The sequence below is a fragment of the Eschrichtius robustus genome, chromosome 2 (assembly GCF_028021215.1).
Source record: "Eschrichtius robustus isolate mEscRob2 chromosome 2, mEscRob2.pri, whole genome shotgun sequence".
In the NCBI taxonomy this organism is placed as follows: Eukaryota; Metazoa; Chordata; class Mammalia; order Artiodactyla; family Eschrichtiidae; genus Eschrichtius; species Eschrichtius robustus.
Genome location: NC_090825.1, coordinates 163,854,298 through 163,877,275, shown reverse-complemented (window position 1 = coordinate 163,877,275; position 22,978 = coordinate 163,854,298). Strand labels below are relative to the sequence as shown.

At 57.8% G+C, this 22,978-nt stretch overlaps 1 protein-coding gene across 1 annotated transcript in view; it reads right to left on the bottom strand.

Moving 5' to 3' along the window:
* The window catches only part of NOTCH3 (notch receptor 3), a 33,275-nt gene extending 17,230 nt beyond the window's left edge, over nucleotides 1-16,045 (bottom strand). The window contains exons 1-22 of the mRNA XM_068536598.1: nucleotides 15,891-16,045; nucleotides 13,172-13,250; nucleotides 9,779-9,921; nucleotides 9,361-9,699; nucleotides 9,146-9,268; nucleotides 8,835-9,068; nucleotides 8,042-8,197; nucleotides 7,768-7,953; nucleotides 7,032-7,145; nucleotides 6,675-6,788; nucleotides 5,880-6,113; nucleotides 5,649-5,759; nucleotides 4,974-5,166; nucleotides 4,747-4,898; nucleotides 4,407-4,520; nucleotides 3,801-3,956; nucleotides 2,674-2,899; nucleotides 2,066-2,267; nucleotides 1,705-1,858; nucleotides 1,141-1,325; nucleotides 396-528; nucleotides 52-309 (exon numbers count right to left, since the gene is read on the bottom strand). Coding sequence (XP_068392699.1) covers nucleotides 52-309; nucleotides 396-528; nucleotides 1,141-1,325; nucleotides 1,705-1,858; nucleotides 2,066-2,267; nucleotides 2,674-2,899; nucleotides 3,801-3,956; nucleotides 4,407-4,520; nucleotides 4,747-4,898; nucleotides 4,974-5,166; nucleotides 5,649-5,759; nucleotides 5,880-6,113; nucleotides 6,675-6,788; nucleotides 7,032-7,145; nucleotides 7,768-7,953; nucleotides 8,042-8,197; nucleotides 8,835-9,068; nucleotides 9,146-9,268; nucleotides 9,361-9,699; nucleotides 9,779-9,921; nucleotides 13,172-13,250; nucleotides 15,891-16,005 — 3,721 coding nt within the window. The 5' untranslated portion in view covers nucleotides 16,006-16,045. The remainder of the gene's footprint in view (nucleotides 1-51; nucleotides 310-395; nucleotides 529-1,140; nucleotides 1,326-1,704; nucleotides 1,859-2,065; nucleotides 2,268-2,673; nucleotides 2,900-3,800; nucleotides 3,957-4,406; nucleotides 4,521-4,746; nucleotides 4,899-4,973; nucleotides 5,167-5,648; nucleotides 5,760-5,879; nucleotides 6,114-6,674; nucleotides 6,789-7,031; nucleotides 7,146-7,767; nucleotides 7,954-8,041; nucleotides 8,198-8,834; nucleotides 9,069-9,145; nucleotides 9,269-9,360; nucleotides 9,700-9,778; nucleotides 9,922-13,171; nucleotides 13,251-15,890) is intronic.
* Between the last annotated feature and the right edge of the window lie 6,933 nt (nucleotides 16,046-22,978).

Here is a 22,978-nt window from a genome sequence, read left to right as displayed (position 1 = left end):
CAATGGGGAACACAGGCAGGATCGCAGGCCAGCCCCCTCTCCCATGCTTACCTGTGAAGCCGGCATGACAAAGGCAGTGGAAGCCCCCACCTGGGTCCTGCAGGCAGTCCCGGGTATGTGCCGCATGGCAGGCACCTGGACGACACTCATTGATGTCCGCCTCACAGCGCAGGCCGGTGTATCCCGGGGGACAGGTGCAGCGGAAGCCACCCACCAGGTCCACACAGGTACCATTGTGCAGACACCGGGGGCCCGGGTCCAGGGGTGGGCCTGGGCCACAGTCATCCTCATTAATCTCGCAGAGCACGCCTAGGGGAAGGGGGGGACGGGGAGCAGTCAGGAGTGGTCAGAAACCCAGCCTCCCGTCCTGTCCCCCAACCCTGACACTGGCCTACCCAGCGTTCCTGGAGGACACGAGCAGAGATAGCGGGCCACAAGGTCAATGCAGATGCCCCCATGCTGGCAGGGCTGGGAGGCACACTCGTCCATGTCTTCCTCACAGTTGTCACTAGTGTAGCCAGCTGGACACTGCGGTGGGGGTGAGGCAGGGACCCACTCAGCCCAGAGAGACACAGATACTCGCCATGAAGATACAGAGACTCCCAGTGCAAAAGGACACATACAGTCATCCAACACACAGAGACATGCCCAGTGTGCAGAAACACACACACACCCAGTACATGGAAACACACCCAGTACACGGAAACACACCCAGACATGGGAGGACACGCAGGCACAAGGGCTACAGATACACTCAGTGCAAAGGGACACACACAGTACAAATGCACAAGACAGACCCACAGGAGAAACACCCAGATACCCAGATACACACAGGACACACACAACCAGAGATGCACATTCAGACACTGGCACATGCATTCATACCCAAAGAGACACCATGCACAGAGACACACATAGATATGTCCAAGAAACAACCAAAGACAGAAGTACACCCAGACAGAGACACCCTAAGATCTACCCAGAATGACACCCACAAAGATATAACCAGAGTCACAAAAGCAAAAACGCAGACATGCCTAGAGAGAGACACCACACCAGGCTATAGACACACAGAAATGTGTAGCCAGACCCACCCAGGAGTGACTAGCTCCCCCGTCCCCTCCACTGGGCGCTCCTTACCTCGCACACATAACCTCCCATGTAGCCTCGGCAGGTGCCCCCATGCTGGCAGGGCTGGGCCAAGCAGGGGTCCACCTCCCGCTCACAATGACTGCCTGTGTGGCCCTCTGGGCACACGCAGTAGTGGGAGCTGTCCTTGTCCACACACTGCCCACCAGCCTGACACAGCTGCTCCATCGGCACCCCTGGACAGAGGAGAGCAGCGTCAGGCAGGCTCCCTCCTCCCGGCCCACATCATACTCAGCACCACCCAACACCCCCAACTAGCTTCAGTCACCAAGGTCTCACCCACACTCTGTCAGGTTGTCACACATCCCCTGAAAGTGACATACACACACCTTCGAAGCTCATGCCAGCTAAGTCACACACAGCGCTGCAGACATCCAGGTCGTCTCATGGTGATAGACATACACACCATCCTTGTCCTGGCCAGCTGTCACAGAGTCACATATCCCCACCATGTCTACATGCTCTGTTGCACTCTCATTCGGCTCACACTAGCAGGAAGTATGTGCATACACACCCTCCCAAGCCCCCCAAACCCAGTCACGCGCACCCCCTCACCGATTTGGGCTGCGGCCTCTCTGCAGGGTAGACTCTGGATGTCACAGAGGCGGCCGCTCCACCCCGGGGCGCAAAGGCAGTAGAAAGAGGCCCCGGTCCGGGCACAGTGGCCCCCATTCTGACAAGGCGTGCGGCTGCACCAGTCTACCAGCGTCTGGAAAGGAAGGCCACGGTGTCCGCTCTTGGGGACCCTTGAAAACGGACCCAGCTTCTCCTCCAGAGTCCTGCGCAGGCTCCAGAATACCTCTCCAGATTCCTCCCCCAGGATCCAGGCAGGCTTCCCAATCAGAGTACCCAGCAGGCCCCTCCCTCAGACTATCCTTCTAGACTCCTCCCCCAAGACACCAGTGACCCCGCCCACCTGGCACTGCGCGCCGGTGAAGCCTTCAGGGCAGGCACAGCGGAAGCCGGGGTGGGAGGCAGTGCAGACGCCCCCGTGCAAGCAGGGTCTCGAGAGGCAAGGGTCGGCCTCATGTTGGCAGTGTGCGCCAGTGTAGCCCAGGCGGCACAGGCAGCTGAAGGAGTTCACACCATCCACGCAGGTCCCGCCGTTGAAGCAGGAGCTGGAGGGAAAGGAGGAGTGCGTCAGGCCCCGCCCCCTCGAAGGCCCCACCCTCCCCCATGGGCCCCTCCTAGCTTTGAGTGGGCAAAACCCCTACCCCAAGGAGAAGCTGCAGTCCCAGCAGAGGCCCCTCCCCGTCCTGTCCCTTAGCCCCGATATACCAGGTACTTCTGGGCCACGTGGAAGCCACGTGGAGACCCCACCCTGGTCTGGCCTGGCTCCCTCAGGGATCAGGGTACCTAAGGTGACCTCCCAACAGATGGCCTGCCCCTTCCCGGACACTAACCCATCAGGCATCAGAGTCCTGAGGTGGGTGCCAAGCCGAGGACTCCCCTTGTCCCCACTCCTCAGGTCCCGCTCCCCATCCGATGCCAGGGCCCCTGACTCCCAGGACAGGCCCCACCCACCTGGGGCTGCAGTCAGGTAGGTCCTGCTCACAGAGGAAGCCTCCATAACCCGGCGGGCAGGTGCAGGTGAAGGAAGCCACGTGGTCTGTGCAGGTGCCTGGGCCGCAGGGGCTGCTCAGACACTCATCCACATCTCGGGCGCAGCGGGGGCCAGCAAAGCCAGGTAGGCAGGAGCAGGAAAAGGAGCCCACTCCATCCTGACATGAGCCACCATTCAGGCAGGGGTCTATGGTCAGAAAGGAGGAGGTCTGGTCACACACCTCGCCCCCTGTCAGTCCAGCCTGACCTGGCCATGTCTTGTGTAGAGGGGGATTAGGAGAAAACCAGGCTTAATTGGGAGGGGCACATTTGGCCAGGGGGATCAAAACTTTGTCCCCTCTGTGGCCTCACCCGCTTCCTTATCTGGGAACCTCGCCTATGTGGAAGGGGGTAGGGGTTGGAGAAGCCAAAAAAAGGTCCCTTTGAGCTGCCAAGTACTAGTTGTGTCTGCTTAAGCCCTGGGCTCGGCACAGGAGGTCTCCTCCAGACCCGGGCTAGCCAGTAAAGTGGTCACTGACCACATGTGGCTCTTGAGCCCTTGACATGTGGCTGGTCCAATCTGAGACGTACTGTAAGCATAAAATAGACATCAGGTTTCAGATTGTGAAGACTCAGTATGAAAAAAAAAAGAATATAAAATATCTCAATAATTTTATATTGATTATACTGAAATGATAATATTTTTATATATTAGGTTAAATCTGTTTTTGTTTGTTTTGTTTACTTTTTAATGTGGCTATTAGAAAAAATTTAATTCATATGTGGCTTGCATTATTTGTCCATTGAACAGTGCTCCTGGAGACTCACTAGGGGCCTGTTATCTCATACTTTACACACAATCCTAACTTGCTTGCTGCCAGAGGCAATCTATATAGGCTTCAGAGTCCTCTCCCAGCTCATCCCTCTACTTGCTGCATGACCTTGGGCAAGTCACTTAACCTCTTTGGGGCCTCAGTTTTCATGAGCAAAATGGGGAAAGTAAGATAACTGTGAAGATGAAATGAAAACACAGTGCTAGGCACATGCATGGGCTTGATGAACCTGTTCCCTAGGTCAGCACCCCCCCCCAAGAGCTCCCCTGAACTCACTGGGGTCACAGTCATCGATGTCCTGATCACAGGAAGGGCCACTATAGCCCTCGTGGCAGGTACAGCTGAAACTCCCTGCCAGGTTGGTGCAGGTACCATGGGGACCACAGGGTGAGGGGCCAGCACACTCATCCACGTCCTGCTGACATCGTGAGCCTGGGGGTGGGGAGTAAAATAACACACCGGGGTAGAAGGCGCAGGGTAGGGTCTGAGGGTACCTGGCACTCAGGAAGAACCTGAAGGCTGAGATGGATGAAGGCAAGAACAGTTTGCCTCTGGGCATTTTGCACACACTGTTCCAGAACTGCCTTCTCCTTGTTTCAGAGGGTGGTGAATGCATTCTGTGACTGAGGTCTGCTCCTCCAGGCTGTCCCCAAAACTCTCAGCCTGATTCCTAGCTCCCCCAACCCCATAGCCCTTCCTCTTCTTCTGAACTGACCACATAGGCTGCAAGTGTCTGTGTCTAGCTCTGTTTCTTCCCAGAAGGAAGCTCCCCTAAAAGGCAGGGCCAGGAGTGACTCCCTCTCTGGGTCCCCAACATCACCCAGTATGGGGCAGGTTGCAAAGGAGATGAGGGAGAGGAAGAGGAAGAAGCAGCTGATGTACCTTGCCAACCAGGGGGGCAGGAGCAGACAGCCAGCTGGCCAGGGGCAGACTCACAGTAGCCCCCATGCTCACAGGGATTTGGGGTGCAGGGGGACAGCAGCTCACACTGACGGCCTGTAGTGGGCAGGCAGAGTGAGACAGTCTTGAGAGATTCCATTTTCCCATCTACCCCCAAGGTCCCCACCTTGATACCCACTTCCCAAGCTCCTGGGTAGGGGTGGGAGAGGAAAAAAAAGTGGGGGGGTATAAATGCAGAGAAGGAAGGGAGAATGGAACAGAAGGGAAATGATAAGGAAGAAGGGAGGAGGCAGCCCTGGGGAGGGAAAGTGGGGACACGCACCCTGGACACCAGGGGGACAGGTACAGCGGAAGCCCGTTCCATCACTGGTGCAGGTGCCGCCTGCCCAGCAGGGATGGGATTCACAGGCATCTCGAGCGAGGCTCTGACTGCACTGAGGGCCACTCCAGCCAAGCTCACACACGCAGCGGAACCTGAAGGGGGAGGCAGTCAGGGCTGGCAGGAGGGCAGGGAAGCAGTGGGGATCAGGGGTTGGGGAGAGGCCTCACCCGCCAGGCGCGTCGTGGCAGACGCCATGACTGCAGGGTTCTTGGGCGCAGGGATGGCTTGGGGGAAGACAGAGCGGGGGCAGGGAGCCAGGTGGGCAGAGGCATTGGAAGCCATTTTCACCATCCACGCAGGAGCCCCCCTCACCGCACGGGCTGGACGCACACTCGTTGATCTCCACGTTGCAGAGAGGCCCTGGGGAGCAGGCAGACAACCTCGTCCCAGAACGAGGATAGCCGAGCCTACCGGGGAGGCACAACCTTGCCCCATTTAGCAGAGCCACACCCTTGAGCAAGGACAATCTCATTTGCCTCACAACACATCATCTCTTGTGCAAATTAGGATAGTCACCTCCTCAACCCAGAGATACCTTGCCCCAAATCATCCTTGTCCCCAAACTTACATGAAATCACTTTCATTTCCACCAAGGGTTACCCTGGCCCCACTCAGAAACACCTCAGTCCCTGAGTCTGAACACCTTCCTGTATGTTCCAGGATAATCTTGAGCTAATATGGGGACAACATGCCAATGAGAGAAAGCACTATCTCAGGGCAAAGCGTGGACAATCTCGTTGGACCAGCGTGTGCAAAGAGAGGGGCAAAACCTGGCCAAGAAAGATGGGTGATTTCACCCTCACCCTATAAAGACCTCCATTCCACGGCAGCCACTTGCCCACCTGTGAAGCCAGGCTGGCAGACACAGTCATAGCGGTTGATGCTGTCCCGGCAGATTCCAAAGGTGCAGGGGTTGCTAGCACAATCATCAATGTTCACCTCACAGTTCACACCTGGGGAAGGGGAACACGACAGGGATTGCCACCACTGTGCCCTACCAGGAGCACCATTCCCGAACCCTCTGTGTCCTACCAGATGTACTGTTTCTGCCCCAGCCCAGCCCCCGGCCCCACCTGTGGTGCCGGGAGGGCAGCGGCAGAGGTATTTGTCCACCAGGTCTAGGCATTTGCCACCGTGGCGGCAGGGCTGGCTTCGGCACTCGTCCACCTGGCTTTCACAGCGCGTGCCGGTGTAGCCCGGGGCACAGGCGCACGAGAAACTGGCGATGCCATCCACACAGCGCCCATGGTGGCATGGGTCTGGCGAGCAGTCATCCACGTTGTGCTCACACACCGCGCCCTCGAAGCCTGTGGGGACAGAGGGTCAGGCTCCGCCCACTGGCCAAGGTCCTGCCCACAGCTGTGGCTTCTGCCCAATTCTAGCTCAGCTCTACCTCAGGCCCGGCCCATCGAGACAACAGGAGGCGGGCTCAGTTCAGGCCCTGCCCCTAGCTGGCCTCCATTCCATCCGGCTACAAGCTCCAAGACTCGTCCCTGGCCAGGACCCTACTGCAGTTAAATCCCACCCCTAGCGTGACCCTGCTTCCAATCCTTACACTATCAGCCCTGATTTGCCTCGCCCTCCACTGGAAATGGGGACACATGGGAGGTGCCTGGGGATGTAGGGGGTCGGACCCGACCCCTCCAGTGAAGTGCACACCTATCCTGCTAGACCTTTTGGCCTCACCCCCAGGCTTACCTCTGCTCGTGTCCATCATTGGCTCCGCCTCCTGGCTCTCTCATTGGCCCTGCTGAGGTCCTGCCTTGCTGCAGCCCTGTCCCTAACTTTTCCCCAAGGTAATTATTGGCCCTTTCCCCCATTAGCCCCGCCTCCAGATTCTTGCCAACTTGTCACTGGCCCTCCCTCACCCTCTGCGCAGCGGCACTCATAGCCATCCGGCTGGTCCACGCACTTGGCTCCATTCCGGCAGGGTGTGCTGGCACATTCATCCACGTCCAGCTGACACATAGCCCCGCTGAAGCCTGGAGTGGGGGGTGTGGGATGAACAGAGGGCCAGATAGGGTCAGAGCAGTCACCCCTCACCAGAGCTGCCTTGTTTGGGTGGGGAGTCCATTTACTTTGTTTTAAATTAATTTCAATGTTTTTCATAAGGTGGTTTCTGTTATGATAGGTAACCACTAATATGGTCTTATAAGCTCCCATCCTGGAGCCTTTGCCCCTTCAGAGACTCGTCTTTTTCAGGCTCCCTGGCCCAGAGTCCTCACCCGAGGGGCAGGTGCAGCTGAAGCCATTGACTCTGTCCTTGCAGACCCCGCCATTGACACACGGGCTGCTCTGACACTCGTCCATGTCCACCTCGCAATAAGTGCCTGTGAAGCCTGGGGGTAGAGGGAAGGGGATTAGAGCAATGGGGGTTAGCTTCTGGTCTGAAGGGAGAGCAAGGGGGGACATACCCCCTTCCCACTTATAGACAGTTCCTCTGAGCCTTGGCCTTGCCGCCACCCAACCCTAGATTCAGTTTTTTAGACTCAGGCTGGACCTTCATTCAGCTGTGGCCCCAACTGGTTCAAGGCTTATGAGACTCCATATGCGCCTTGCCTCCAGACCAGCCCTTGCCCTCTCCAGTCCTCAGACTACGTCTTGTCCCCAGGTCCCAGCCTCAGGGCCCACCATAGCCTTGTGCCCAGCCTCAATCCCAGCCCCGGCATCAGTGCATTTCTGTCTGCAGGCTCTGCCTTGATCACTCCAGACCGTGGTCCTGACCTCATGTCACTGCCGCCCCATAGTGTCCAGACTCCACTCCCAGCCCATCTGAGGTTCCACCGACTCCACTTGACCATGCCTGCAACCTCGCACAAGATTCTGCTCTCGCTCCGCCTCCACCTCATCCCAGGCTTCAGCCTCACAGTCCCAGCTCCCTCCCCTCCCTGGCCCTGCCTGAGGCTTTTCTCACCCCGCCTCCCCACCTCAGGCCCCGCCCCAGCCACGCCCACCACACACCTGCCATGCAGATGCAGGTAAACTGGCCTATACGGTCGAGGCACGTGGCCTGGTTGCGGCAGGGGCCAGAGAGGCACTCATTGACGTCGGTCTCGCAACGCGGACCAGTGTAGCCACGGCCACACTGGCACAGGAATGAGCCCTGTGTGTTCACGCACCGGCCCAGGTGCTCACAAGGGTTGGCACCTGCAGGAGGAGTCACAGCGGGTGTAGGTGTGGGCGGCTGACAACCGCCTCTCCCTTCCTTCCCTACTCTCAGACAGCGCCCCCTCACCGATGGAACACTCATCCACATCCTGGTCACAAGCCCCGCCTGTGAAGCCAGGTGGACAGGTGCAGATAGCCCTGCCGTTCACCGGGTTCGTGTCGCAGATAGCATCCTCGTGACAGGGGTTGCTGACGCAGGCGTCATCCAGATGACACAGAAGTCCTGGGAAGGAGTAGGTAGAGGTCAAGGGCAGATACCCACCCCCCCAGCTCTGCCCAAAGCTCCCACACCCCCAAATACGGTTTTGTGTTTTGTTTTTACTAACCAGAAGTGTATTTAGTAGCTATTTTCCCCCAATCATTTATTATGAAAAGTTCAAACATACAAAAAAAGTTTATTCATATACCCACCACCTAGATTCAACTATTGTAAGCTTTATCTATCTTTTTTTCTGAACCATTTGAAGTTGGAAACATCCACATATTGTTTTTAAATCTATTGATTCTTTTTCTGATTATAAAAGGGTACTACCATCAAGTCTTTGCTTCTGCAATACCCTCGGTCTGACATACCCTTCCCTCCATTTCCAAGTCCCCCTCCCAAACACCTTCTCTGACCTTTGCCACTTCCCTTTGGACTTTTTCCCCTCTCTTTCTCAGTCACAGTTTAGCTCTAAATTCCCATGGTTCTTGCCCTGGACTGTTTGCCAGCCTCCTCCCAGGCCTCTCCCAGGCTTATCCTTCATCCCAAATCTAGCTTCCAGCATAATCATTCTAATACTCGAGTCAGACTCCATCCTTGCCTCTACTCAAGAACCATCAATGGCTCCCTGCTGCCTACAGGGAAAACAGCCACTCACCAGTTTTGCCCATGGGGCAAGCACAGTAGAAGGAGGCCACACGGTCATGGCAGGTGGCCCCATGGAAGCACACGGCCGTGGCACAGTCATCAATATTCTGACTGCAGCTCTCGCCTGTCCAGCCATTGACACACACACAGCTGTGGCCACCCAGTGTGTTGAAGCAAGTGCCCCCATTGTGGCAAGCGTTGGGCTGCAGCTGACACTCGTCCACGTCCTCCGTACAGAATTGGCCTGTGGCACACAGATGCACCAGTCTAGTCACCTGGTGCATGCCCACCCAAGGTCTTCCCTCTAGCCCCACTGCTCACCTGTCCACTCAGGAGGGCACTGGCAGTTGTAGGTGTTGACACCGTCCACACACGTCCCCCCATTTAGACATCGGTGCCCTGGACAGTCGTCCACATTCACTTCACAGTTCTGGCCCTCGAACCCTAGCATGGGAGGAGGAAGCAAGGACGGTCATTGCCAGGCTGGCCTGCTGTCCCCCCACCTCTGCTGCCTCCCTTAGGTACAGCTCCCTCACCAGGAAGGCAGGCACAGTCGTAGGTGAGGTCGCCACTCTGTCTACAGGTGCCCCCGTTACGGCACGGCGAGGGAGCACAGGCCACCGAGGGGCTCTCACACAGTGGCCCTGTGTAGCCAGCTGGGCACTGGCAGCGGAAGGAGCCAGGCGTGTTGAGACAGGTGCCACCGTGGCGGCAGGGCCCGCCCACCCGGCACTCATCCACGTCGCTTCGGCAGCTGCGGCCCTGGTAGCCAGGTGGGCAGGAGCAGGCGTAGCGGCCATCGGACCCCACCGAGCAGCGGGCACCATGGGCACAGGGGCTGCTGAGGCAGGGGTCTGGCAGGGAGCAGTCCGGGCCTGGACGGAACCAGAAAGGGTGAGCCTGGGCTGACCACACCCTTGCCTGCCTCAGGCTCCCTTCCAGACCCTCCCTTACCTCGGAAGCCACGGGGGCAGCGGCAGGAGAACCGGGCGGTGCCTGCCACCACCGAGCTCTGGCAGACACCATGGCCAGCACAGGGGCCGGAATGGCAGGGGTCTTCCAGCTGACACCGTTCACCCACCCAGCCTGGTGGGCACCTGTGGGCAGAAATGGCTTGGTGGAGAAAGTGAGGGCAGGATAGCCCCAAACACAGAGATAGGCACAAGAAAGACAAGAAACACACAAGCAAACAAAACACGCACACTCATTCATCCATGCAACAAATATTCCCTGAGCACCTACTATGTTCTTAGCAATAGGAATACAGCAGCAAACACAATTAAAGTGGTCTCTACCCTCTTGATGTTCACAGCCAGGTCCGGCAAAGAGAAGATATACAAATAATGAATTAATAAGCAACATGCCGGGGTGGGGCGGTGGTGAGGGCCATGAGGGCCATGAAAGATGTAGTGGGTTGAGTGGTGGCCCCAGAAAAGTTATGTCCATGTCCCAGAACCTGTGACTGTGACCTTATTTGGAAAAAGAGATGTAATTAGTGATGTGATTAAATGATGGACATCAAGATGAGATCATCCTGGATTATCCAGGTGGGCCCAAAATTGAGTGACAACTGTCCTTACTTACAAGTGAAAGGCAAAGGGAGATTTGAGAGAAAGAGAAGGCCATGTGAAGAGACTGGAGGAACACCTGGAGGTTCTAGAAGCTGGAAGAGGGAAGGAAGGACTCTCCGCTAAAGCCTTTGGAGAGACTGTGACTGCCAATATCTAGATTTCAGACTTCTGGCCTCCAGAACTGTGAGAATAAATTTCTGTAGGTTTCAACCACTCAGTTTGTGGTAACTTGTTACCGTAGCCACAGGAAACTATGACACGGGATAAGGAGGATAGAGTGATGGGGGTGGGGAAAAGGCAAATACATTTTCACAGTGAGGGAGGGGGTCATGGGGCTGTGTGGGCAAGAGTAGAGGAAACGGGAAATGCAAAGTCCCAGATTCCCAGGCACACACAGACAGACCCCAAAATACACAGATACACAGAAGGACACACCAACACGATGTATTGCCCTGGCAAATACTCAGATACCAACCCATAGCCTCATTCACGAATATGGACTCTCACATGGACAGACAGGAGAACCCCCACCAATCCTCAACTCCTTTCCTGGGGGCACATACAACCCTTCCTTCTGTTGCGGGGAGGAGGTGGCCACCAACGCTGGTGCCCTCTTGTTGGAGGAAGGTCCTTCAGTCTGCAGCCCCCTCCAAACCCACCAAGGCAACCTTGAATATGCGGGTAAATATGGGGGTTGGTCTTAAGACCAGAAACTTCCAGACGGTGGGGTCAGAGGGAGGGGCTTGGAGAGGCAAGAGGGTCCAGGCCCGACCCCCGACGCTACCCACCCCTCGCGCCGGTTCCTCCTCTGGCTTGTTCAGGTCGCTCGGGGCTAAACTTAAGTAGCTGACTCAGTCTTTAGCGTCACCCACAAGATCCCCTCACCCCGGCCCCCACTGAAACAAGTCGGGGCACGGCCGGGTGCAGATGGTGTAAGAAGGGGAGAACCCAGCTCCCAAGCGCCCTCTCCTAAGGCCCTCAGGCCAAGGACGGCAGCCAAGACAGCTCTCCGGGAGCGGAAGTGCTGCTCTGGGCGCAGAGAACTGCGCACCGCCCCCCGCCCACGTCAGGCAGGGCGTGGCCGCGCGGCCCCCTCCCGGCGCCCCGGGCGGGTTCCCACGCTCTGCGGCCCCGCGCCCCTGCCGACCGGTCTGGCTGGTTCCAGCTTCGCCCGCGCCCCGCCCAACCGCCTGTGCTTTGCGGGAGACTGGCGGGGGCAGGGGTGTGTGTGTGGTGGGGGGGGGCGGAGCACGGACTTGGCGGGGTGGACTAGCTAGGGAGGCGAGCACGAAGAAATAGAGACAAGGGTTTGAGAGCCTACTTTGAAGGGGAGAGTTGGGGGGTCCATGGAGGGGAGACAGATTGGGGCGACCCCGAAAGGACACGAGTATTTGGAACCTTGAAGGAGACTGGGGGTGGGGGGCGTGGGGAGTGCTTCCCACGGCCCAGGTCTGGGGACTGAGCTCGCTCCACTCCGGGCGATCCGGGCTCCGGGCCGCCGCGCGGGCCGGTGATTCACCTGTTGGGGGGCGGGGCAGCCGCGGGCGCATTCACCTGTCGGCAGCATTCCAGGCGCGGAGCTCCAAATGCAGGCGCCCGGCCACGCGGCTCCGAGTCCCACCATCCCGAGTCCCACCGCCCCAACCCGAGGAACCCGCTCAACCAGGCTAAGACCCCCACCCAGGTGAGCCACAGTGGTGCTCCAAAGTGCGTGTGTAACTTCAAAGGGGCTCTAATGTCAAAGCAGACCACCCAGCTTGGACCTGGCACACATGTTGCTGAATAAATGGATACATTAATAAATCGATCAACGGCTACCGGGTGAACTGCTTTTACTAATGATAATATTATAAAAAGGAACCAAGCATTTCCCCATAACACTGAGAGGTTCCACCTTATGGCACCTATTTCCTGTGTCCCTACCATTATTAATAATGATAATCCCCTTTATTAAGCATTTACTGTATGCCCAACACTATGCTGATTTCACCATCTGAAGGGTCTCTTAGTCTTTACAATCAACCCCATAAAGGAGGGAACTATTATTGCCCCATTTTCCAGATGCAAAAACTAAGGCTCAGAGAGCTCAAAGCACTTGCTTTGAGCCCAGAATTCAAACTGAGTTCTGTCTGCCTCTGCTCAGCAATTTCCCAGGCCCTGCCCTCCCTGCTCCCCCAACCCCCTGTCTTTCCTTGCATTATCCAACATTGCATTTTGGGGGCCCCTTCTGGTCACAAGCCAGGGAGAAGCACCCTGTGTCACAGATCAATGAGGTTCAGGGAGGGGAAGTGACTCACTCAAGGTCACACAGCAAGAAAATGGCAGATCAGGGCTCTTGTGCCCCCACCACTAAATCTTGAGATGTGGGAAGGTGCAGATGCTGTACCCACTACTACCAAGCCACTGTCACTAGTGCCTGAAAATTTGTTGATTGAATAACTACCTGTCCATCAGGGGATTTACACAAGACCTCAGGCAGCAGAGAATTCTGTGAAGTTGGTGTTGGTGGACCCATTTTCCAGACTGGGACACTGAGGCTTAAAGAGTTTTAAGTCTCAGGCCATCAGCAACATGATGTGTGATTTGAACCCAGGCCAGGCAGACTCCAGAGCCTCTGCTCCTAACTCTGCTGCATTCAGTGGGGAAACAAGGGGTTGCCCAAGCCACACACATGTAGGAAGTGGTAGAAGCATCTGTGATGAACACAGAGGCAGGGGGAGAAGACAGACCGCCTCCCCGGACAGGGCCCACTCATGGCTCAGAGCCAGGCACTCACAGGCAGGCAGCCTCCCGGGAGGGCAGCTGGGTGCAGCGACCTCCATTCGCACACGGGCTTCCATCCAGGCAAGGGGGCGCTGGGTAGGGGTGAAGGAAGGTGGGGGTGTCAGGCAGGCCCCCAGGAACCCCAGCCCAGAGTGAGACTCCCCCCTTTCCTCCCTCAGGGAACAGCTGCGCCAGGCTGGGGGCGTCTCTGTAAGTGCCGTGAGCCCCCCATCCACAGTTCCCACGGCGCCCCGCCCTGACCCCAGCTGTTAGGGCTGCAGCTGTCCCTGCCAGCTCGAGCCCTGGGAACCACAAGGCAGGGGCGGGCAGGAGGAGGGGCCGACTTATGCCAGATGTGGGCGCTCAGAAGCTGCCAGAATTGGGGGGGGGGGGTACTAAGGCAGGAAGTGAGGGTGCTGCTGAGTGTTGAAGGGAGGTCTGGGACTGTGTGCCCAGATCCTGGGGTTGTGGAGGGGGCAGTGGTGGGGAGTCCTAGGGGCATATGGGTCTTCCTTCCCCTGATGTTGGGCATCTACTCCAGCTGGGCAGGCCTGTGTGCTAGGTCTGGGGAGAGATGCCAAGGCATGTACTCCATGTGCCTCCAGCATTGGCTGTTGCAGGGATAGGGTTTGTATTGAAGGGAGGGGCAGCTGGCACAAGATGTGGGCTGCCCTGTCCAGTGTCGCCATCCCTGAGGGCTGTGTCCCTCTGGGGTGTGGCACAGTCGAACTGTCCTGTCAGATGGGTCAGGGGCGTGGCGGGGTGTGAGCTAATGGAGAATTGTGTGTGCCAGCAGGTGTGGGGCTGCTGTGTGCATGTGTGCCCGTGTGTGCATGTATGAGAGAGAGAGAGAGAGAAAGGGAGAGGAAGAGGAAATGAGAAAAACAGAGACAGACATAAAAGAGGAAACTAGAAGCAGGCAGACACAGAGAGAAGGAGATAGAGAAGGACAGAGACAGATAAAAAGGGAAAGACAGAACAAATTAAGCTGGACATGGGAATGCACCAAACAGGGCTTCTGTCCCCTTCCTCAAGGGACAAGCAGACAGGACACTATTACCCAGACAGGAGCCCGTGGGTGTTTGTGAACTCACACTGGGGGCCACATGACACAAGCCATGGGCCCTGCTGAGCTGTGGGCCCTGTGAGCCACATGTGTGTTTGCGTGACCTGCATGGATGTAGAGATGTTTATAGACTGAAACTTGTTATGTGTCCATGTATGTGAACTATGTATCTGGGTATATAGCTGTGTGTCTGTGTGTGACCTCTGTGTGCCTGGGTGTGTCTGTGTATGGGTTGGATGTGCCCGTCTGTCTGCATGTGTGAGCTGGGTGTAGGCATGTCCTTGCATCTACGTGCATCTGAGTGTGTGCAGGCAGTGTGTGTGAAGTCTTGGGCTGGTGGTGCAGGGTATGTGCGAACATGTGTCACTGTATGTGCATGCGAGTGTGAACACATGTGAGCTGTGTATGTCTGTGTCTTGTGTGAGCTGGATGTATTCCTCCGCAGGTGTACTCTGTGCGTGTGTGCGCACGCACACGTCCTCATCTCTGCATGTGTGACCCAAGACTGTGTGTCCTGTGAATGTGTGACAGGCCATGTGGGTGTGGGCTGGCCTCGCGGGGGCGGCTGCTCCTGCCTGGTCCGGACCCATCGACCCCGGGGCTGAGCTGGGGAGGCCCGTTTCCTGCCGCAGCCTCCACGCCTCCCAGTGCTGAGCCCCACTGTCAGGGTCCAGAGACCCAGGGCCAGGGCCACTCGGCCCGCATCCCTTCCCTGCCGGCCAGGCCTCCCTTTAGGGGGTGCGCCCCTGCAGCCCCGGCCCGGGCCCCGCCGCCGTCCCGCTTTGTCTGGCAAAGAAAGCGCGAGGCTGGCCGGGGGGAGGGGGTGTCTAGACGGCGCGGCCATTGTCCCGGGCGGGGGAGGGGAGAGTGGGGAGGGGGAGGGGCGGGGCCCCCCGGCAGGCTGGGTAGGGGCTCGGGCTGCGGGGAGGGGGCGCCGGAGCCGGAGAGGAGCACGTGGGCTCGCGCCCCCTGCCCTCCCCTCCCTTCCCAAGGCGGGGACGGGGTCCCGGGGCCGTCCGGTCCTGGCAGCCAGGGGCGGGAGCGAGGCCGCGGGCGGGGGAAGGGGCGCGGGCGCAGCTCTGGCTCCAGCTCCAGCTCTGGGTCTGGGTCCGGGTCTTGCCGCGCTCCGGCCTGGGAAGTTTTCTCCGAGTTTAGAGCTCCGAGAACTTCGCGCCACCTCCCCGCCCCCCTCCCGGCCGGCCCTGCTCGGGGTGGGGTGGGGGGCTTTTGTGCGAGGGGTCCCCGACGTGGGGGTACTTGGGTTCCAATCGTGACCTTCCCAGGACTCCAGACGGGCGTAGGTTGTGAGAGAGCCCCAGATTCTTGGTTACCCACGCCCCCGCACCGCCTCCCCCCGCGCTAATCTTGATCCCCGCACCTCGAGCTCCCAGTCCTGGGATCCTGTGTCCCTTCATTCCCAGCTCAGATCTCCCCTGGGCCCCAGTTCCTCAGGCTTCTGGGGTCCTGCCTCGCCCCCAATCCCAATTCTGGGTCCCTGCCCCCCGGGACTGCCACACAGTCCCCGGGCTCCTGCGCTCCCTGTCTCTGCGCTCTGGTCCTTGGTTCCCAGGCCCGCCAGCCCCAGACTCGGGGAGGCCTTGCACTCCGTTCTTACCCTTCCCCCACCCACTCACCCCATCCCGCCCGCCAGGTCCCGGCCCCTCACCTGCAGCCCCCGGCCCCGCTAGCAGTAGCAATAAGGGCAGCGTCCGCACGGACGGCAGGGGTGGCGGCGGCGACATCAGGCGACGGCGGCGGCGGCCCCGGGGCCCCGGCCCCATGGCGGCCGGCCGCGACCCTTCCTCCTCCCTCCTCCCTCCTCCCTCCTTCCCTGGGCTCCTGGCGCGTCCGGGGCCAGCCTCCGCGCCGCCAACTTCGCTGAAGTGAGACTGCCGGACAGCCCCGCCCCCAGCTCTGGGCGGCTCGCTCCGCCCCGGGGCCAGCCCTGAGCTCCCCCGCCCCCGGCCTGGCCTCCCGGGGTCCCTGCCCACCCTCCACCCACACAGCCTGGGACCCGAAGACCCTCTTGGAAACTCAGGCCAGCTATGCGGTGAGACGCGGGCCCAACCAGCGTGACAGACACACCCAGCCTCCTGAACATCCCCCCATGTTCCCCAACACCCATCCAGAGCGGGAGACGCACACAGAGCCAGGACACAAACACAGATACTCCCCCACCCCCTACACCCCGAAACTGAAGCCAGGCACGTCCTGCAAGGCTCATGAACACACAGCCAGGAGGCACAAATGCAGAGGCATGCACAGAGTTTCCTGGGGACTTAAAATCTGAAACACTCACAAACTCTAAACTCAGGCCCAGCCAGACCTTGAGCCTTAGACGATTTTTGCAGTCTTGGACCTCAGACACAGGCTAGGAGTCATGTGTGCTACCAAACACCCACAACCCTTCTTACTCTCAGCCCTCTCTGAAAGCAGCCCCTTCCTCCTCACTACCCTGTGTGAACCCCAAGAGTCCAACCCACCCCCCAGCCCCACCCCATACCCTACACAACTTTGCCAATCAGCCAGTCTTGCTCAATTTGATCAAACTGTCTTCTCCAAAATCAGTCATGCTGCAAAGCCACCCTGCAGTGGGCTCTGTCCCTGTGGCAAGAATGGGGACCCCAGAAAGGCCCCAAGCCCAGCCCTAGAGAAGCTCTCAGTCTGGGGAAGAAAAAACCAGACACAGACACCCCCAGCACTGTGGGCTTAGGGCTGGGCCAGAGGGAGGGACGAGTCTGGGGAGGGCATGCAGAGGGGTCGGTGAGTGCTCTGCTGGGGGAGGGGGGGGGGGTTACTTATTCATTCATTCGTTTATTCAACAAATAAATATAAAGCTCCAGCTCCATGTCCGGCTTTGTTCCAGAGGCTGGGGATACAGTTTCCTCCCCCAGGGAGGGCGTCACTGAGAAGGGTTCAGAGGGGCTCAGCCCAGAACTGGAAGAAAGACATCCCAGAAGAGACAGGTCTGCACCCAGAGGAGGGGGCAGAGTCAAGTCGGGGGGGGGAGGGGAGAGTGGGCAGCTCAGGGGTCGGGCTGGCCCTGAGGAGGAGGAGGAGGAGAAAGAGGCCAGGCTGACCTGTAAGTATTTGGCTTGGTGATGAGGCTGCAGGGAGGAATGGGTTGGGGGTGAGGTGCTGAAACCGAGGAGCCTGAGGGTCACCCATGAGGCAGCTAAACACTGGGGCTAAGCATGGGGCACCAAGGTGGGAGACAGTCACAACTGACCAGGGCCCAGTATGGAAGATGAACCCCAGCCACAGGGGACAGGAACTGAGGATGTCCTGCCACCCTCAACTTATGAGTGCAACCTCCATCTGGGAGGAGAGCTATCCACCCATCTTATGGGTCAGCCCCCATGGGGGTGGGTATCTTCCCATCTTATGGTGACTTGCTGAAGGCTTTCTAGAGGAAGAGCTAAGATCTGAACCCAAGTCTGAGTGACTCCAGGCCACATGGAGTGAGAGGGGTGGGAATGGGGGTGGGGATTGGGCAGAGAAAAGGACAAAAGTTGCACAATAAGAAGGGCTTACTCACTGTGAGTGTGCTGAGTCAACAGGCCCATGGGGCAGGTGCCGCTTAAGTCCTTCCCATGCCCATCACCCCAGGAGGAAATCCAAGCCCCCCAGCCCTGCTTTCAGAGCCTTCAGACCCTCTCCAGCCCCTCCTGTCCCCTTCATCATCACACTGAGTCAAACTCCATCTTCACCCAGCAGGCTTTGCACTCTCATGGCCTTTGCTCAGGTTGTTCCTTCCTCTGCCTGGGACACCCAGCTAGTTAGAAGGACCCTTTTGCATTGCTTCCTCCCCAAGCAGGAACTCACAGCAGATGTGTTCTCTTTAAAAATGCATTTCATAGGAGTTCCCCGGTGTCCTCGTGGTTAGGATTCCAGGCTTTCTTTCTTTCTTTTTAAAAATTATTTATTTATTTGGCTGCGCCGGGTCTTAGTTGCGGCACGCAGGATCTTCGTTGCCACGTGCTAGATCTTCGCTGTGGCATGCAGACTCTTAGTTGCGGCATGTGGGATCTAGTTCCCAGACCAGGGATCGAACCTGGGCCCCCTGCATTGGGAGACTGGAGTCTTAGCCACCGGACCACCAGGGAAGTCCCAGATTCCAGGCTTTCACTGCCGTGGCCCGGGTTCAATCCCTGGTCAGGGAACTGAGATCCTACATGTCATGCAGTGTGGCCAAAAATAAATAAATAAATAAAAATGCATTTCCTTCTAGTTATAGGGAATGCTCTACTACTTCCTGCATATGCCACTGTTTTGCCCATGCTGGTCCCTCTTTCTAGCATGCCTATCCATCCTCCATTCCTGTACCTGAGGAACTCCTATTCTTCAAGATTCCAGTTCCAGGAAGCCCTCTCTGCTCCCCACCCCCAGCTCTCCTAGTGCCCTCTTGCCCTACCGCTTGGCCTTGTCCACAGGGGGCTGGGGGTGTCTGTATCTTTCTTTGCTCCTCTATACTGGGGGCTCCCGAGGTGCCAGGCATCACCCAGCATGAGCTGGGCTCTGAGGGGGCAACATGGGAGAGTTTGGTGACTCCGGAAGTGGCTGAAGGAGTTGGGATCCTCAGCCCAGAGGAGCCACCACCGGGGGCCCAGACCACTCTCTTCAGTACCATTCTAGGGATCTGGGGGTCCAGAGACTAGGGGTCCAGGGGGCAAAGATAGGGTCTTCAGCAGCGGGGCTAGCTCCTCCCCTGACCCATCTGAGAAAGGACTTTCTGCTGGAAGAGATGCTCTAATGGATGCTGAGCTCCCTGTCACAAGGAGCAACCAAGAACCTGGACACACATTTTGCTAGGCAGGAAGTCCAAAGTCTGCTACTTTGTTGATCCAGTGGCCCCTGGTCTGTGGCAGACAGAGACAGAGAGGGAGCAGTAATGGTGAGTACAGCATGGGGGGAGTGGGGACAAAAGGAAGATACCCTACTGGTGTCAGTCCCTTTCTGAAGCCTCCAAACTCTGAGGGCACCCACTCAGCAAGGCAGAAGGTGAGCGTCCCCTCTCCAGGTTTCTGCTGCCCTCCAGCCACGGTGGCCAGAATAGCCCAAGGTGTCTGGATCCTTGAGGGACAGGACAGTCAGAGCAATTATTCCCACGGCTTTGCAGCAGACAGCTGCCCAGTTCCCAACGTGGTGGGGGTAGGGGTGGGCTTGAGCCGTCTCCCCTGCCCCTGCCGGCTGCCTTGGCCAGGGACTGCATTTCTCCTCAATGAGCTCAGTCCCCAGGGATGCGGGTCCTGGGGCCAAGCCAAGACACAGCTGCTGGGCCCAGGCCCACTGACCGGGAACCTGAGAACGTGCCCTTGGCTTATCCCCTTGGGACCACAATCCTGTCCTCTGCACATGGAAGCTGGGGCCAGGCTGTCACACCCAGGCAGTGGGCCATGGGAGCCCAACAAGAACCAGCAGGAGAGAGAGCTGGCGGGTGTGGGGCCTGGGCAACAGTGGGAAGGCTGGACCCCGGGGGTTGTGGGCTGCAGACCCAGCCAGCTATCCTGGCCACTGCCTCCCTGGGGCTGTCTCATGCTCAAGTGGCTCAAGGCCACTGCCTCCCTGGTTCCCTGCTGCCCAGAGTGACACCCTCCTCACCTTGCCAGTTCCCCTTCCCTGTCTCCCAGGCTTCCCAGTTTTTGCACAGGCTGTGCCCACTGCCAGGAACACCTTTCTCATATTCGGGAAACTCCATTCACCTGACGGCTCACTCTGACCCTCTAGCTCTTCTCACCTTCATTCAGTCATTTGACAAACGTATACTGAGTAACTACTTGGTGCCAGGCCCTATTATAGGTAAAGGTGACAAAGACAGAGGTTTCTGCCCTGATAGGGGAGACAGACAAGTAACAAGAAGGCAAACAAATAAGAACCACAGAATGTGCATGAGAGATGAAGAGATTTCAGTTCTAGGGGGCCAGGATAGTCCTCGCTGACGAGGGGACATTAGAACTAAGATCTGAAGGAGGAGAACAAGCCAGCAAGGCAAACAGCCTGGAAGCGTGTTCCAGGCAGAGGGAACAGCAAGTGCAAAGGCCCAGAGGAGAAAGGTGTGGGTAGAAAAGAAGAACACCAAGGAGGCCAGGGTGCTGGGTGCAGAGTGAGCAAGGGGAGGGAGCTCAGGGAAGCTGATGGGGGCCAAGTTTCCAGGGGGCCGAAGGGTCTGGGGTTGTATGAAAAGTACAGTGGACACCACTGGAGGGTTTTAGCAGGGGGAAGCTGATGTGATCGAGGCTGGAAAAAATAACACTGCCATTTCTTCTCCAAGGGAACCTTCCCTGCAGTTTCCCATGGTCTCCTCTGGCTCCTACAGCCTCTTCCATTTCAACTCCGACCACTCCATGTGACCCTACCTGGCTCCCACATCATTCTGAGCTTTGTGGGCCTCTGTCTTGCTGACTACTGAATCCCCAATGTCTAGCACAGAGCCTGGCACATAGTAGGTAAAATAATTGTCAGTTGAATGAATGAATATACCCAGCACATCTCAGGGGAAGAGCAGGACCCAGGAGCTGGGACCCGAACCTGCTCAGAGCCAGCCTTTGAGATGTCCCTGTCTGGACACGGACATGTCTGGCCTCCATTAGATCAGAGCTCAGTCAGGGGAAGGGATGGGGGCTGGTGGGGCTTCCTGGAGGAGGAGTGGATGTGGGCTGAATGTGGAAGAAAGGGGAATGAAAAGAAGGGAACTTAACTGTAATCAAGCACCTACTGGCTCTGCCGCTCTGGGCAGGGGAAGCAGGGAGGCCATACCCCACCCCTTCTGGGGTGGAGGCAGTGGTTTCCCTGCCTTAAGACCCTCCACTGGGTGGGACATCCAATGGAGGTCTTGGCCTCATGGGCTTTGGGCTCAGACCACTCCAGCCTTCCTCGTCCATGGCCTCACCCAGGACCCCACCTCCTCCAGCTCACCTCTGAACTATGACACTCCGATGTCCTTTAACTGCCTCCTTGCCTCCCTGGCTGCTGAAACTTGTCTTCCTTCCTTCCTGCAGGTGTGGCACTTGTCCTCCCACCTTTCCTCCTGCTTCAGAGAAGGGGAGCACCTCCCTAAGGCTTTTCATTACCTCCTCCTGTGGCCAGAGGTTGAGGTCTCTTCTGTGACAAAGTGAAATCTGCAGCAAATGCTCATCTCACACACACACAGCCCTTCCCCAAGCTCCTGTCTCTCTCCCCTGCATCTCCCCCCCCCCCACCGCCCACTGCTCCCTCCGTTCTTCCCCTTCTCCACTCTGCTCTATGCCCCAAGAGGCTGACCTCTACAGACTGTATCAATGGACATCCTTGTCCTCCGGCTTCCAGGTGGGTTTGGCCAATAGGAGGCACTGGCAGAAGATGAAGTGGGGGTGGGGGAAGGAGAGAACAAGATATTAATTCTCCTGTATCTTTCCCTGTAGGGTCACCACCTCGGCTGACTGTGTTGCTTGACCAAAGGCCCTGTCCACATAGTCCACACAAACCTCTCCCTGATTTCTGCTAACGTCCTTCCTTCCCCTTTCCCCGTCAGGTCAGGGGGATCCGGAGATGGTAGTGGCTCTCCAGGGGTGCTCGCTCGCTGGGGGTGCTGCACTAACCCCTGTTGGTTTCCCCAAACCCTGCCCACTGTACATGGTCCCTGAAGCAAACCTGCCTCAAATTGTCCCATCTGAATGTGCCAGTTGTTCCCTCCAGGATCCTGACTGGGGTCCCCAGCTCTTCCCTCCCATCCCTGCTTAACCACATTCAGAGCATCCAAGCCCTCTGTCCTCAGCCCCCACTCTCAGGTCTCCTCCCTCATGATCTGCATGGCTCAATCCTCTCAATCTCTCAGCAGCTTTTGACACCATGGGCTATGCCCCTCCTCCTGACCTCCCCCCACTCCCCATTGCTGAGGCATCATGCTTGCCTGCTTCCCCTTCTACCTCTCTGGTTTCTCTCCTCTGCCTGTCCCTTAGATGTTGGGGGCCTCCAGGGCTCAGTCTCCAGTCTTGTTCTCCACTTTCTTCTGGGGAGACTTCATTCTCTCTCCCAGCTTCAGTGCCCTTCTACCCCACCATACATGGATGCTTGTTCGGTCATCTTTGTCTTTAACCCATTAAAGACAAGGGTGCTTCTAAGTCCCTGCCTCAGGGGTCCAGCCCCTTCAGGCTGAACATGCCCCAAACCTGCTTCTGGCTTTCCCTGCATATCTGCTCTTCCCCCAAGTGCCTGGACTTAGACCTCATCCTCTACTGCCTGGACCATGCCCATCCTCCTTCCAGGCCTCCCCATCCTCAATCTTCCGTCCCTGGTCCTGCCCCCTCACCAACCCTGAAGTAATATTCCAGACACACAGATCTGTCCGGGACCCTCCCCTGCGGTCCCCACCACACTGGGGAGCAAGCTCCTGGCCTGGCATTCGAAGCCCTTTGTAATCCCACGTCTTCCCATCCCAAACATTCCTCCCAGTCTCACAGAAATGCTAAATCACCCGTGCATGGGAGGCTTCTGTGGATTGGAGCACATTCTTGCAGGAGTCAGCTCTAAGGCCTTCCCTGCCCTCCTCCAGGTATGGTGCCCCACCCTTCACCCCTGGTCCCTCATTCCTCTCAGGCCTGACCACCTAGGGCTGGGAGAGTCTGCCCGGCTTTGTCTCCCCCGTCCCTCCTCTGGTGCGGGGCCACGGATTACAGCTGGTAGCGAGGACAGGTAAATGAGTGGGTGAGCGAATGAATGAATGATGAGTGAGTAAAGGATGTAAGGTGATCTGGAGGCGGGAGCTCAGAGAAGGAA